We start from the raw sequence: 16383 nt of genomic DNA on the forward strand, positions 1-16383 counted from the left end.
ACATCTGGGTTGATTCCATATCTTAGCTATTATGAAATGTGCTGCAATGAACATGGGGGTACAGATAACTCATACACTGATTTCATTTCCTTTGGGTAAATTCCCAGGAATGGAATGGCTGGATCAAATGGTAGGTCTATATTTAGATTTCTGAGGTATCCCCCAGAATTAAGTCTAGTACTTGGACATGGCAACAAATAATAATAATCCCTCTCTAGACACAAATGTGGAGCAGGGCAGGCCTTAGAGTCAGTGGGAAACACAGTGAGAGACCCCGCCTGTGTCATTTAGAGACACCGGGATGGTCAACTCCTCCTTCACTTCCCACTGCTTTTCCTGGCCTTTTTTGGCTTAAAACACACATATCCCATACAGCATACACTCAAAGTTAGATAATGGCAGTGGTTGCACAACTCTGAAGATATACTACAAAACACTGAATTGAATACTTTTTTTTTTTCAACTTAAAATTTTTAAATTTATTCAAGAAGCAGACAGACACAGAGAGGAAGACAGACAGGCATGTAGATACAGTGCTCATCCACTGGTTTACTGCCCAGATGCTCACAATGACCAGGGCTGAGCCAGGCAGAAGCTGGTGCCAGGAACTCAATCCAGGTATCCACAGGTGACAAGAACCCATTCACCTGAGCCACTGCCACTGCCTCTCGGGATTTGCATGAACAGGAGGCTGCAGTCAGTAGCCAGAGGCAGGTATTAAATCCAGATACTCGGATATGGGATGTAGGCATCTGAGCCAGTGTCTTAACTACTAGGCCACGTGACCGACTGTGACACACTAAATGAGAGCAGGAGAGCAAGCATGTCCAAGTGAGCAGCCATCTACTGGTTCACTCCCCAAACACCCACAGCAGCCAGCGCAGGGAGGGGTGGGATTAGCTGAAGCCAGGAACTCTTATGTAGGTTTCTATGTGGGTGGGAGAAACCCAGTCACCTGAGCCAGCACCATGCCTCCCAACATCTTCGTGAGCAGGACCTGAGACAGGAGCTGGAGCCTGTATTGAACTCAGGCGCTCCAATAAGGGGTGCAGGCATTTTAACCAGGGTCTTAACCACTAGGCCAAATGGCCACTCCTGAATTGTAGTCTTCAAAATGGTGTACTTTAGAGTATGTGAACCATTTCCATAAAGCTGTTACTTTAAAAACTGCCTTAGAGTGACACACACAAAATTTGCCTACAGACACATCAGAAGGATATATATCAAAACATTCACAATAATCCACCCTAGATAGGGTAATTACAGGTTAATTAGTATCTTCCTCTTTAGCCTTGTTAGTGTTTCAGAAAAAAATATTACTTTTATGATCAGATATAAAGTTGTCACTTTTTCTAAAAAAAAGTTTTACTTAATTTATGTGTTTATACTATATAGTTTTGTTAGCAGAATTTCCTTTCCTTTTCCATTTCCTCTTCATTCTAAGGTAATGCTCACTTGCATTCAGGGATTCATCAATAAGTCTAAGTTCCCCACTGTTTTTCTTACAATGTAGGACATTGGCCTTCTCAGATTTTTTTTTTTAATTTCCACAGTTTTAATTTAATGATTTCCTCCTATGTGCAGACTATGTGAAAGGCTCCAGGGACACAGATATGAATAAAATCCCTTTGCAGGAGATAATTGAAAAAGTCAAGTATTTTTGTTTGTTTGTTTTGGTGGTAGTGGAGGTGGGTGCTTACCCATATGAAAACCTTGCCTAATTTTAAGAAGTTCTATTTGGAGCATGGCTATTCATGGACAGGTGTAAGCCTCTGAATTTTGTAGTCAGCCCTGCCTGGCCAGCTCTCTTTGCTGCACCAGTCCTTCAAGCTCTATCTTAAATTCAAAACAACTTCGATGGTTTTAGGGTGAGATCTTTGCCATCAGCTGATGGTATGATTTGTAGAAATCATAACATCTCAGTTAAAAATGGTCACAGATAACATTTGATCTGGAAACACTGTTCCAAAGAACCCTTTCAAAAGAAACTAGGGGCTGGCCCAGTGGTGTAGCGGGTAAAGCCACTGCCTTCTGTGCCAGCATCACATATGGGTGCTGGTTCAAGTCCCAGCTGCTCCACTTCTGATCCAGCTCTCTGCTATGGCCTGGGAAAGCAGTGGAAGATGGCCCAAGTTCTTGGGCCTCTGCACCTGCATGAGAGACCCGGAAGAAGCTCCTGGCTTCAGATCGGCACAGCTCTGGATGTTGCAGCCAATTGGAGAGTGAACCAGTGGATGGAAGACCTCTCTCTGTGTCTCTCCTTCCCTCTGACTTTCAAGTAAATAAATAAATCTTAAAAAAACAAAACAAAACAAACAAACAAAAAAACTAGACATGGGCACTCTGAAAGAGCGTGAGACATACCTTTATGAGCTCCACAGCTCCAGGAGCAAAGTCACAGCAGTAAAGAAAGGCCCCCGGAATATTCCTGTGAAATCAGAGGAAATGATTACATCTAGAATCTAGATCTGCCCACCTTGAGAAGAAAGGAAACTGTTAATAAGTGTTTCCTTAATAGGATTTTGGCCGATACTGGGCTCATTGTTCGTTCTTTGTGAATACTGTTTTCTATACTAGTGTGTGGGTGCCTTCCTGTTGCTTCTGAACTGGCACGTCCCAGGCACTCATTAATGACAGGGTAATTTTCCAACCACAGCCCAGTTTTAACGTTCTTCAGTACTTGGGCCAATCTGCCACTCCTCCCATCGTGGGCCAGCACCGCTCCAATCTCCTTTCTTCCCCTCTGCCTCCACTGGCAGATGGCGCAGCTCCTCTGAGCTCAGCCCCCTTCCACCTGCTTCGATTCTCCTGGAACCCCAATTCTCCCTGGCCTCTGAGTTCTGGTGCTTCACTCCTCTTCCTTCCAGTACAAGTCATTTGACTAGGCTCTGATGCCTTGATAAGGCAGAAACCACACAGATTTTTTTTTTTTAACAACATGTAAATAAAACTTCTAAAAAAGAATAAAACACTGACATATGAATTCTTGGTGTTCTTTTCAAGTTATTGTCAAACATTTATTGAGCATCATGCACTACCAAGCACTTGCGTACAAAGTAGTAAATGGAACTGTCTAATGCAATAGTAAGCAAATGGACTTCGGAACCAAATAAACTTGTGTTTGACTCCTGGATCACTAATTTTTACTTATTTATTTGAGAGGCAGAGAGTCAGACAGATGGACACACAAATGCCTGCAATGGCTGGGGCTGGGCAGGGCCACAGCCAGGAGCTAGAAGTCAATATAAGTCTCCCATGTAGGTGACAGGAACCCAACTACCTGAGCCTTCCAGGATCTGCATTAGTAGGAAGCTGACACTGGGAGCTAGAACTGGGGACTGAACCCTGGCCCTCCCCAGTAAGACATGGGCATGCTAGTCCTAACTGGTGTCTCAACCAAAGGGTCAAATGCCCGCTCCCTGACTAATTTACATTGGCTTTCTATTAAACACATTCTGTTTGGCCTGTTTGAAATTCAGTAATGATGGCTGGACTCTGCTTAATCAGGTACAGGCACACACCTTGAATTTTGTGGGCAGTACCCTTCCTGATCATCCTTTATATGCTGGTATCAAATAATCCTTGTACCATGTTACTTAGTATCATGGCTGAATCACAGAGGTCAGTATGTCATTAAACAGTAACTGTAAGTATGGTTCTGGCTCTTGTGGATTTTATAGTCCAGCTGAGGACATGATTGGTTTTACACAACTTCTATAGGGGTGTGGACAGGGCTGGCACTCTGAGGTGTAAGTCTTAAAAGCTCTGAAGAAGGAGGGTGACATTATGCTAAGTGAGGAAAGGGGCAACGGGATAAGCATTTACAGGTGGAAATCACACGCCAGGAATGAGAGCAGAGCTTTATATCCTGTGGCAGGATAAAGGACTTGAAGCACATATTTAGGCCTCCTAATTTGATTCAAGAGGCATTTCAAATAAGACAGTGTTACAGTTTGAACAGGGTATGGGTCCCCAAACTCAGGCAGATGTCTAAACCTCAAAGTCTTGTATTTATGGTCAATGGGATTAATGTTAATGATTGATAGATTAAGGGTGGAGACTTAAAAAAAGAAAGATTTATTTATCTGAAAGTCAGTTACAGAGAGACAGAGACAGAAAGTGATCTTTCATCTACTGGTTTCATTTCTCAAATGACTGCAATGGCTGGGGCTGGGCCAGGCCAAAGATAGGAGCCTGGAACTCCATCTGGGTCTCCCACGTGGGTGGCAGCAGTCCAAGCACTTAGGCCATCTTCCACTGCCTTTCCAGGCATATTAGCAGGGAGCTAGATGGAAAGTGGAGTAGCAGGGACTTGAACCGGCACCCATATGGGATGCCAGCACTGCAGGCAATGGCTTTAACCCACTGTGCCACACGCTGGCCTACATGGGTGGAGACTTCATCTAACTATGGTGTCTGGGAGGTGGGTTTAGTATGTGATCTTTAGGTCACTGGTGGTTTGCCCCTGGAAGCTAGTTCTTTGTGAGAGGGTTGGTTACATAAGCCAAGCATGCTTCCTGTCGTGCCAGGTTGTTGTGCCTTTGCCATCGTCCAGTCTCACCAGCCTCACCCGATGCCTGAACCACAGGGGCCAATCTTAGACTGTGAGTCTCCAAACTGTAAACTGAAATAAACTTTCTTCCTTCCTTAATGTAATGAAAGTGGATTAATAGAGGTGGACTTCTAAATAAATATGGGTTATAAACAAGTGTGTACTTAACAAAATCTCATCCAGATTCTAATGATACTTATTGGCTACTCATTGATGACTACTATGTTCATACAAAATTTATTCACTCTGTTGAATGAATGTAGGGGGTTGCATTCAGTTTAAGATCTGTCCAAGTAAGTTAAAGTGTGATGAACAGGACTTGGTTTTGAAAAGTTAACCAGTATTGAATCAAAGCTAAAGTTTGACTCCTTGGTCTTTTCTCACATGTCTCTTATAAAAACAGTATATTATTAAAGCATCTACCCCTGTTGTTTCTTATGTGGTTGAAATGTTCAGCTAACACTCAGATGCATATGTAGTGTAATGGCTAAGGATGAGAGCTCTGGAGTCAGACTGTCTATGCTTTGATTCCTGCCTCTCCCACTGAGTTGTGTGGCCTAGAGATGATTACTTAATCTCTCTGTAACTGTTTCCTCATCTTTTTTTTTTTTTTAAGATTTTATTTATTTGAGAGTAGAATTAAAGACAGAGAGAGGGGGAGACAGAGAGAAAGGTCTTCAATCTGCTGGTTCACTCCCCAAATGGCTGCAATGGCTGGAGATGAGCTGATCCAAAGCCAGGAGCCAGGAGCTTCTTCTGGGTCTCCCACGAGGGTGCAGGGGCCCAAGGACTTGGGCCATCCTCCACTGTTTTTCCAGGCCATCAGCAGGGAGCTAGATTGAAAGTGGAGCAGCTGGGACTCCAACTGGTACCCGTATGGGATGCCAGAACTGCAGGCTGGGGCTTTAACCCACTGCACTATAGCGCTGCCCCTCCCCGCCTTTAACTATTTATTTATTTCATTTGGAAGAGAGAGAGAGAGAGAGAGAGAGAGAGAGAATCTTCCATTTGCTGGTTCTCTCCCCAAATGGCCACAGTGCCCGGAGCTGGGCTGATCCGAAGCCAAGAGTCAGGAGCTTCTTCTGGGTCTCCAACATGGGTACAGGGGCCAAGGACCTGGGCCATCCTCCACTGCTTTCCCAGATGCATTAGCAGGGAGCTGGATTGGAAGTGGAGCAGCTGGGTCTTGAACCGGCACCCATAAGGGATGCTGGCACCACAGGTAGAAGTTTTACTCACTATGCCATGGTGCTGGCCCATTTCCTCATCTTTAAATCGGAGATGAATACAGTATTTAAGGTGGTTGTGAGGCCTGAATGGATTTATATAAGAAAAAGCTCTTGGAAAGGTGCCTGACTCAAAATAAGCACCCAATAGGTATTGGTAATTATTATTACTGTTATTTCTATTATTATTAAAGGAAATCTGTTTCCACCTTCTAGGAACTTAAAAAACTAGCATGGTGTTCTACAAAGTTCTATAAGCTCATTATGAAAAGTCTGCAGTCTACTTTGGGGCAGTAGTCTCTGAATGTCCACAACATTCAGAACAGTCTAGAGCTAGAGGAAAGCAGGTGCCCCTTGCCATGTGTCCTACCAGAGTGGCTGCGTGACCTCTGAGACTGAATTCCCACTGCATCAGCACCCCAAGCTGGAGTCTTATGACCACCCAATGACTTTCCAGAGCTGACTGACTGCCTTGGCTCTTGTCCCAGCTAACAGGTGTAAATATCACTACCACCACCACAACGCCAAGCATTCTCTTGGCAGGGGGTTTAAGAATTAAATGATCCTTGGAGAATGATATGACCTCTCAATTCCAGAGCTCTAATTATGGTAAAATATTCTGAAAATGTGAAACATTAATCCTTTACTCTCCAAAAGTAATAAAACATAATTTCATAGGTGGGGGTGGGGGAAGTCTAAGCCTCCTTTTGGAAGACTAATCACCAGCTGTCTTTTAAAGATGAATTCAGTATCTCAGGCTTTATATGATGATGTTGAAAACATGGGCAGTAGAAGCAGAAAGACAAAGTCAAGAAGAAAGAGTGAGGGAGGGAGGGGCTAAGAGCTTCCAATGACTAGCTGGAGAGAGAAGTAGAAAGGGAAAAATACAAACAACGAATTGGGGGCTCAGAGACACTAATCAGTCAGTATGTATTGATGCCTAACTATCTCCACTGCACAGTTAGGCAATCTGGAAAATCAAATTAAGATAAAGTACACTCTAAAGGAATATAAAAAGTGGTTGGATAGACAACGCATGAAGAAATAATGTGCTAAATAAGATCCAAGGATCAGTCACAGAGTGACACATAATCAACTGTCAATGTTGTATATTTATGCGTATTAGAAGTTCAGAGATTGCTGGGGTAAAGAAACCAGGCTATCAGGTTTTAGTTATCAGGGAACAGGAAACTGTTTGAGCCCAGAAAGTGGAAAAAGAAAAAACAAAGATAATAAATACAGAAAGAGAAAGACCATTCAGAACTGTAAATTCATAGCAGCATCTATGTCTGACTACCCTTAACTGGTCATTAGATGATATTAAGAAATTACTTAATATTCATTATGTTAGATTTATAAGAGTATTGGAGAATGTCCTGTTTTTTTTTTTTGTTTGTTTGTTTGCTTTTTGAGATACGTCCTGAATAATCAAAGATAAATTGTCATGATGTTGGCATTATGTTAATGATTGTTGAATTGAGGTGATGGGTGTAAGGAAATTTATTCTACATTGCTTTTCCAAAGGCTTTTACATTTTCATAAAGAAAAGTTGAAAAGATCACATCATTAAATTTAAAAATATGCATAGAGAAAAGACTGAAAGAAATTAAAACAAAAATTCTACCAGTGGTTACGTTATGATGATGGATGAACCCCACCTCTCTACTTTTTCCTCTGGTGAAAATGTTCTGCACTGTGCTTACACTGACTTCATAATGGAAAAATAATGTGAAAGCAATTGTGTAAGCTTTAAAAAATACATAAGAATATAACTTGGGGCCATTGTCAGGGTGCAGCTGCTTGGGACAGCTATATCCCCTGTTGGAGTGATGGTTCCTCTGCTTCCAACGCAACTTCCAGATAATATGACTTGGGAGGCAGCAGATAATGACTCAACTACTTGGGGCCCTCTACCCACATGTGAGGCCTGTAAGGAGTTCTGGGCTTCTGGGTTCAGCTTGGCCTAGTCCTGGCTGTTTGCAGGCATTTAGGGAAGGAACATCTTTCTCTCTTGCTTTACCTTACAAATAAAAATAAATAAAAAACATAAAAAAAGAATATAATGACATACTAGGCATAGCAAAGGGTTCTTTGGTAAGGTGTATCTGTTTCATCATGGAAATATTGGGACTTGCAGGTGAACCGGAAGGGTGCAGCAGAAGAGAGCCACTATCCCTTTGTCGACTTCTGCTTTGAGTCTTCAGGTTAGTTCTTCCTACCGCCAAATAATTTCAAGCCTAGACACAATCACTTGACATGTAAAGGCCTTGTACTGGGTGTTGTTCCAGGAGTGATGGTAAAACAAAATGAGGATTAAAGTCTAAGTTTTAGCTTCAGTTCTCTATGTGTAAAATGATATCCAAGTATCCAGGAAGAGCAAATAATCTCTGAAATTCAGCAATTTACAGTTGAGTGGAAGGATCAAATACCTTGTTCTTTTCTTATTTTCTCATTCACATAACAAGCTTACAACATTACTTCAAACCCATGATGGACAGCTCATGGCTGTGAAACACTATTTTTAGAGTAATTCCCAGTTCATGTGAAAACAGACACTAAGATTAAGACTCTTCTTTTGAAATTGCTTTAGTCATTGTTTACATGAGAAGTAAGAACACTACTGGCTGGCATATATCCATGATAACATTTTTCTAGAATTTCTTTACATCACATAAATATGTAAAATTCTGTAGGAGGAAATGCCAAGAACTTACCGCAAGGTGTTCAAAATTGGAAACACACTATTTCCAGCACCACAGCCAACCTAAAATCAAGAGAATAGACAAATATCATGAAAACAAGGTTAAATTTTCATCACCAAGGTCAAATTTCCTATTTAAAAAACAGGAATGAATTTATTGGATTTCTTGGTATGGTAAAATTTTCTAAACTCAAAACCAATAAGCCAAACCACAAGAATAACATTTAGAAATTTGACCATAGAAATATTTAGAATTTTTACACACACTCAAATAAACCAAAGTAAAAGGCAATCAACACACTGTGAACAAAAGGGCAGAAATCATTAAATAAAATCAGATAAAAAAGCAAAGGATGACTGGTGTTATGGTGTAATGGGTTAAAAACTGTGACTCTGGCATCCCATATGGGCACAGGTTCAAGTCTCAGTTGTTTCACTTCTGATCCAGCTCCCTGCTAATGTGCCCGGGAAAGCAGCAGAAGATGGCCCAAGTGCCTGGGCCCCTACATCCATGTGAGAGATCCGGATGAAACTCCAGGCTCCTGGCTTTGGCCTGGCCCAGCCCTGGCTGTTGTGGCTATTTTGGGAATGAATCAGCGGATGGAAAATCTCTCTCATTCTTTATTGCTCCCTTTCTTTCTCTGTAACTCTAATTTTCAAATAAATAAAATAAATCTTTTAAAAAAAGGAAATAGATGGAACACAAAGTAGAAATGGCTTCTAAACATTTGAAGAATGAAGTGACCCATTAATAATCAAAGAAATGCAAATTAAGACAAGGTACAATATTTGTCTAACAAGGTCAAAAACTCTAAAATAAGAATACTTTAACCAATGAAGATGTGATGAAACAGACACATTGTCATGGAATTAATATTATTGTATATTAGCATAATATTAGTAAAACTTCTTAAAAAAGATGAACTAGTAAATCTAACCTAAGACCAATAAAAGAAAAGTGTAGCTAAAGTTTATACCAAAAGACGCTTACTGAAGAAAACCTGAAAACAATTTAAGTGGCCAACAGTTGAAAACATGCAAGTAAAATTATAGAACTCCACAAAGCAAATTATTTGTAGCCTTCAAAGTGTTTACAGAGAATTTTTAAAGATAGGGAAAACTGCTCATGATATAATGTTAAATAGAAACAAGGCAAAACCCCAAAATACATGAACAGTATAATCAAAAGGAGAAAAAAGTCAGGAAAATGTTAACAGTGGTTAAATTCTTTGTAGGATTGTGGGTAATTTCATTTCTCTGATCTTTAGCAAGTTATTTGTAATCAACATATGAGAGTACTTCAAAAAGTATGTAAAACTGGAATTAAAAGATAAGTTTATTTTGGTACAAAAAATTGGGAATCCATGCAGTTTTTTTTTTCTTTTTAAAAAAATTATTTTATTTTTATTTTATTTTATTTATTATTTATTTGAAAGGCAAAGTTACACAGAGGCAGAGGCAGATATATATATATGTATATATATATACATATACATATATATATATATATATATATGAAGAGAGAGAGGTCGTCCATCCGCTGGTTCACTCCCCAACTGGCCACAATGGCTGGAGCTGCGCTGATCCAAAGCCAGGAGCTTCTTTCGGGTCTCCCACGTGGGTGCAGGGGCCCAAGAACTTGAGCCATCTTCTACTGCTTTCCCAGGCCATAGCAGAGAGCTGGATCGGAAGTGGAGCAACCAGGACTTGAACCGGCGCCCACATGGGATGCTGGTACTGCAGGCAGTGGCTTTACCCACTACACCACAGCGCTGGCCCTGTAGTTTTTCATAATATTTATTTTCCATAAGCATTTTGAAGACCCCTTATATGCTTAGATTTCAAAGCTTTTTGTACCCAAATTCACTGTTTAGTCCTGTATGTCTGTGAACATTCTGAAGTAACAAAGATAGGGTTTAGTTTCAAAAATAGAAAACCAGGCCGGCGCCGCGGCTCACTAGGCTAATCCTCCGCCTTGCGGCGCCGGCACACCGGGTTCTAGTCCCGGTCGGGGCACCGATCCTGTCCCGGTTGCCCCTCTTCCAGGCCAGCTCTCTGCTGTGGCCAGGGAGTGCAGTGGAGGATGGCCCAAGTGCTTGGGCCCTGCACCCCATGGGAGACCAGGAGAAGCACCTGGCTCCTGCCATCGGATCAGCGCGGTGCGCCGGCCGCAGCGCGCTACCGCGGCGGCCATTGGAGGGTGAACCAACGGCAAAAGGAAGACCTTTCTCTCTGTCTCTCTCTCACTGTCCACTCTGCCTGTCAAAAAAAAAAAAAAAAAAAAAAAAAAATAGAAAACCAGGGTCTGGTGCTGTGGCATAGCAGGTAGAGCCTGCAGTGCCAGCATCTCGTACAGGTACTGGTTCAGGTTCTAGTTGTTCCACTTCCAATCCAGCTCCCTGCTAATGCCCCAGGGAAAGCAGTGGAAGATGGCCCAGGTACTTAGGCCCCTGCACCCACATGGGGGACCTGGAGGAAGCTCCTGGCTCTGGCTTCAGATCAGCCCAGCTCCAGCCCTTTTGGCCATTTGGGGAGTGAAACAGTGGATGGAAAATCTCTATCTCTCTCTCTCTCTCCCCCTCTATAACTCTGCCTTTCAAATAAGTAAATAAATCTTAAAAAAAAAAAAAGAAAACCAAATTCTATGACAGATTATAGAAAATTATTTATTTCATATTTCCATTGCATTTAAAAAGATATAGAGAGTTAAATTAAGGCCAACACTTCACTGACTTAAAATTGCCCTCAATTTTGAAAAGAAAAGAATTAAAAAAAAAAAGCAATAAGAGCAAAATTATAACTATAAACTTATAACTTGACATTAAAGATGTGAGTTCCTTAAATATTAGTTTTGCACTCAAGAATACTGAGCACTTATTTAGATCTGATCATATTGCACCTAAGAACTGGACTTTTGATAAAATAATATGGAATGTACATTTTAAAATTGTCACTTCCTGTCTTTGTCCCCTGAGCACAGTACCTCCAGTATTCTGAAAGTGGCATTGCTACCAGGAAAAAATTCAGCTTTCAGACAGCTTTTTCTGTGTTCTTCAGAGTCTGGGTGGGAAAAATTAGACCCTACTTTGCTTTGACCATCTGATGAGCCAGAATTTTTCTTATAGTGAGTTCTTTCTTCGGACATAGTAGGATAGTGCATTTCTGAGGAACAATTTGCAGAATTAGTTTTCACGCAATCCCAAGATGATTCTTCCATCTTCTCTTTAAGTTTTTGATCAACTGGAAGAATTTCAGGAAATTCCCTCAACAGCCAATTACGGTCCTTGAAAAATTTATTCTTATGAATCTTGTAAAATGTGTTCCAATATTTACTAGCTTCACTCTCATATTTAACTGAAATAAAGAGAAAAGAGATTTATTTTACTATAAATTATATTTACTATTAACTACTACATCAATAATATACAAGGGGGAAATCTGTGGAAAAAAATGGAATTAAAAGACGGTTGGAAAAAAAAATTCATGCTTAATTTTTTTCATAATATGCATTTTCCATTAACTTTTTAAAAAAAACCCAGTACATTATTTATCATTTATAATAATTATGAGGGTACTTCAAAAACTTAATGGAAAATGGAACTAAAAGATAATGTGCATTTTTTGTGAATTTGTATATTTATTAGAACTTTAATATTCTCATAACTTTTTCTTATCTGATAAAAGGTTAAAACTACAAAGATTTATATAACTCTCTCAAAATGTGTTGAAGTGTGGGATAAGTTTCCTATCTCTATAAGTCTGCTTCTATCTTAATAGTTTGCGTGATAAATTGTCATGAGGAATATAATCATTATAAATTACTTCCTGTGGTCTAATATTGAAATGTTAACAATCATATTTTTCTAGATAACCTGTGTGTCTCTTTATTATCTTTGAGAAAGGCCACCTCGTTTTTTATGTGTCCATAAACGCAGTTTCAACATGACAAATGCGCAAATTGTTGATCAGCCAGGAAATTGTGGAATTGTAAGTGACACAACTTCAGAGCTAGAAGGACTCACTGAAATAATGCACTCTAACCTCCTTGTTTGCATTTGAAGAGCAGCCCTCAGAGGAGCCAACTCCATGTCCCCGACTCCTGGAATCTACAGTCTTCCCTACCTCCAGAGGTTATCTCTGCTCATTGATATCTCCCAACATAAAGAGTTAACGGGGCTCAACAGGCTAATCCTCTGCCTGCGGCGCCAGCACACCGGGTTCTAGTCCCAGTCGGGGCGCCGGATTCTGTCCCGGTTGCCCCTTTCCCAGGCCAGCTCTCTACTGTGGCCCGGGAATGCAGAGGAGGATGGCCCAAGTGCTTGGGCCCTGCACCCCTTGGGAGACCAGGATAAGCACCTGGCTCCTGGCTTCGGACTAGCGCGGTGCGCCAGCCGCGGCGGCCATTGGAGGGTGAACCAACGGCAAAAGAAGACCTTTCTCTCTGTCTCTCTCTCTCTCTCTCACTGTCCGCTCTGTCAAAAAAAAAAAAAAAAAAAAAAAAGAGTTAATGGAATTTTTAAAAACTTTATTTGAGAGGCAGAGAGACAGAGAAACACAGACAAAGAGCTCCCATCTGCCTGTTTACTCCCCACATGCCCACAATAGCTGTGGCTGGGCCAGGCAGAAGTCAGGAGCAGGGAACTCATTCCAGGTCACTGATGTGAGTGACAGGGACCGAAGTACTTGGGTTATCACTTGCTGCCCCCCAGGGTGTATGTTAGCTGGAAGCTGGATTGGACAGCAGAGCTGGGATCCAACCCAGGCACTCCCTTATGGGATGAGGGTGTCCCAAGTAGTGTCTTAACCACTAGACCAAATACCTGCTCCATTATAGGGAATTGCTGATACTTCCTTACAACAGATGTGAATTTTGTGATGATATCACTAGGTTCCAGGGTCAGGGCTGAGTCAACAGTTTCAGAATTTCAAGCAAATCTCAGCTTTCAGCCTCTTCCCATTTGTATCTTAAATTAGTAAAATAATTCACTCCCTTAAATTTCCTAAATACTATCATATCATAGGTCTAATTTCTGATGCCTAATCCATGGATGAAGTGTTACTTTCAACCAGTGTAGACACATGACATTTTAAAAGTGCTTTCAAAGAGTGCAAAAGCTTTCCATGGGTATAGAATCATTTCCAAGAGTTAGTGTTATGTGAAGAAGCAAGGCAGAGCACAATGTGCATATTATGCAACTACTCCTTAAAAAGAAGAAAAATACATATATGTTTATAGGAGGGGTTACAAAAGGTTCCTGGAAAAGTGGAATTGAAAGATAATGCACAATTCCCATGAGCTTTCTGAAGCTCCCTCATATACATACTACTTACTTACACTCATACAGGCACAACCCCCTTCTGGGAGCATAATCACACAATTAGTAACACCAGTTGCCTCTAAGAGAGGAATGGAGTCACTGGGGATCACAACTGAAGGAGAGTTTTCATTTGAGTTTTGCTCTATATGAATTTATGACCTCTTCTAAAAATAAACTAAAAATAAAGAAAGGACTCGTTTCTTTCACAATTTTAAAGAAGCCCCGGTTCCCAGAGAAGCAGCTGCATGTAGTCAGGCTCACCTTTATAACACAGCTCTGTCCCTTACACTTTTCCTTTTTTTCCTTCCATTTTTATCTCTGTGGCCTTGTACCACAGATCCCCACCCATTTGGCCATAAGACTTCCATGCCATCAGGACAGCTATAAAGACAGAAACTCCCTGTCTTAAGGTCTAAAAAATGAAAGTGGATCTCTGTAAGAAAAGAGTTATGTGATATTAAGTCTAAAACATGCTCACATCTGCACTAATTGAAGGAAGCCTATTTATGGTGAATCTAAAAATATGTATTTATCTTTTAAAATAGTGCTGTCTCTGTTTTAACAATTGGAGTGTACCTGGTGTACTCTGAAAGAGAGCAAAACAACATTCTGAAAATTTGGCTCAGGAGAAATCAGATTTCTACAGAATCTTCTCAAACTTTCTTGTTCCTGTACCTTAAAAACTCTCTTTGTAACTCAATCCATGTAGGTAAAAATTTTTCTTTTTCTTTTTTTTTTTTTTTTAAGATTTATTTATTTTACTTGAAAGTCACAGTTACACGGAGAGGAGAGGCAGAGAAAGAGAGAGAGGTCTTCCATCCATTGGTTCACTCCCCAGACGGCCGCAACTGCTGCAGCTGCGCTGATCTGCAGCCAGGAGCTTCTTCCGGGTCTCCCACGTGGGTGCAGGGGCCCAAGGACTTGAGCCATCTCCCACTGCTTTCCCAGGCCATAGCAGAGAGCTGGATCGAAAGTGGAGCAGCCGGGACTCTGCCCATTTGGGATGCTGGCACTGCAGGTGGTGACTTTACCCACTACGCTACAGCACTGGCCCCTAAAATTTTTTCTACCTAATAAAAAGCAGCCACATGGGACCAGCATTGTGGCACAGTGGGTTAAGCCACTGCCTGCAATGCTGGCATCACATAGGAGTGCCACACTTGGGTTTCAGCTGTCCTGCTTCCAATCTAGCTCCATGCTAATATGCCTGGGAAAGCAGCAGAAGATGGCTCAAGTGTTTGAGTCCCTGCAACCCATGTGGGAGAATCAAATGGAGTTCCTGGTTCTTGGCTTTGGCTTGACCCAGCCCCAGGCATTGCAGCCATTTGGGTCGTGAACTAACAGATGAAAGATCTCTCTCTCTCTCTCTCTCTCTCTCTCCCCCCTCTCCTTTTCACTCTCTGTAACTCTGTCTCTCAAGTAAACAAATATTTTTAAACATTTTTTAAGCAAATACCTAAGTAGACTTACTGTCAGTCAAATCTCTAATATTTGAGTTTTCAATAACCAATGACTTGTAAAATGAGCTTGGGCCTAATTACCACTAACTAGAATGTAATACTATTTCTTGATTAATTTGTGGGAATATTCTACAAATTAATCGATGTGTGTGTGAAGGGGATAAGCCAGGGGAGTGCAGGAGAGTAACCTGATAAAAAGTGTGCACAGCAGTTCTTTTATAATAGGAAAAAGTGAGAGATATCTCAATTGCTAACAACATAGGCATCAACAAGCAAATAGGGCAATCTTATTTGCAATTTAAAAATAAAGGATTATAATGTTAAGAGAAAAACATTCACACAGATATTATATACACCCTGGTAGCAATACTAAATTTTATTTTTAATAGATTTTAGTTTTTTAAAAAACAAACTTTATTTATTTAAGAAACCATGAGACAGAGATTAACAGAGAAGGAATGCTCCCATCCATTGGTTCATTCCCTAAATGACCATGATGGTTGAAGCCAGGAGCTGGGAACTCAATTGAGGTCTCCCACATGGATGGCAAAGGCTCAACCACAGGAGCCATCACTGTTACCTCCCACTCTGTACTAGCAGGAAGCTGGAATCAGGAGCAGAGCCAGGACTGGAACCCAGGTACTCTGATATGGGATGTGAGCATCCCAACTGCCATCTTAGTCACTAGTCCGAATGCCCATCCCATAAATTTTTATTTTCTGTTGATTCATAACAATCAGATGAAAACATAGAGCAACAATAACAATTTAATGATTATTCGGCAGTTCTTCCTTCTGTAAAGTTGCATCTATATCACATACAGAGTATTAGCTGTGGTTGGTGCTGTGGCATAGTAGGTTAAGCCTCCACCTGTTGTGCCTGTCTCCCAAATGGGTGCCGTTTGAGTCCTGGCTGCTCCACTTCCAACCTAGATCCTTGCTAATGGCCTGGGAAAGCAGTGGAGGATGGCCCAAGTCCTTGGGCCCCTGCACCCATGTGGGAGATTTGGAAGAAGCTCCTGGCTCCTGGCTTTGGATCAGCCCAGCTCTGGCTATCGCAGCCATTTGAGGAGTGAACCAGCAGCAGGAAGACTCCTGTCTCTGTAACTCTGCCTCACAAATATATA

The 16383-nt window shown here is 41.3% G+C and overlaps 1 protein-coding gene across 1 annotated transcript in view; it reads right to left on the reverse strand.

Annotated features, from left to right (window-relative positions):
- The window catches only part of METTL8 (methyltransferase 8, tRNA N3-cytidine), a 122610-nt gene that overhangs the window by 9019 nt on the left and 97208 nt on the right, over nt 1–16383 (reverse strand). The window contains exons 5-7 of the mRNA XM_062200370.1: nt 11463–11833; nt 8493–8542; nt 2365–2428 (exon numbers count right to left, since the gene is read on the reverse strand). Coding sequence (XP_062056354.1) covers nt 2365–2428; nt 8493–8542; nt 11463–11833 — 485 coding nt within the window. The remainder of the gene's footprint in view (nt 1–2364; nt 2429–8492; nt 8543–11462; nt 11834–16383) is intronic.

This window comes from Lepus europaeus, chromosome 1 (genome assembly GCF_033115175.1).
Source record: "Lepus europaeus isolate LE1 chromosome 1, mLepTim1.pri, whole genome shotgun sequence".
Lineage (NCBI taxonomy): Eukaryota > Metazoa > Chordata > Mammalia > Lagomorpha > Leporidae > Lepus > Lepus europaeus.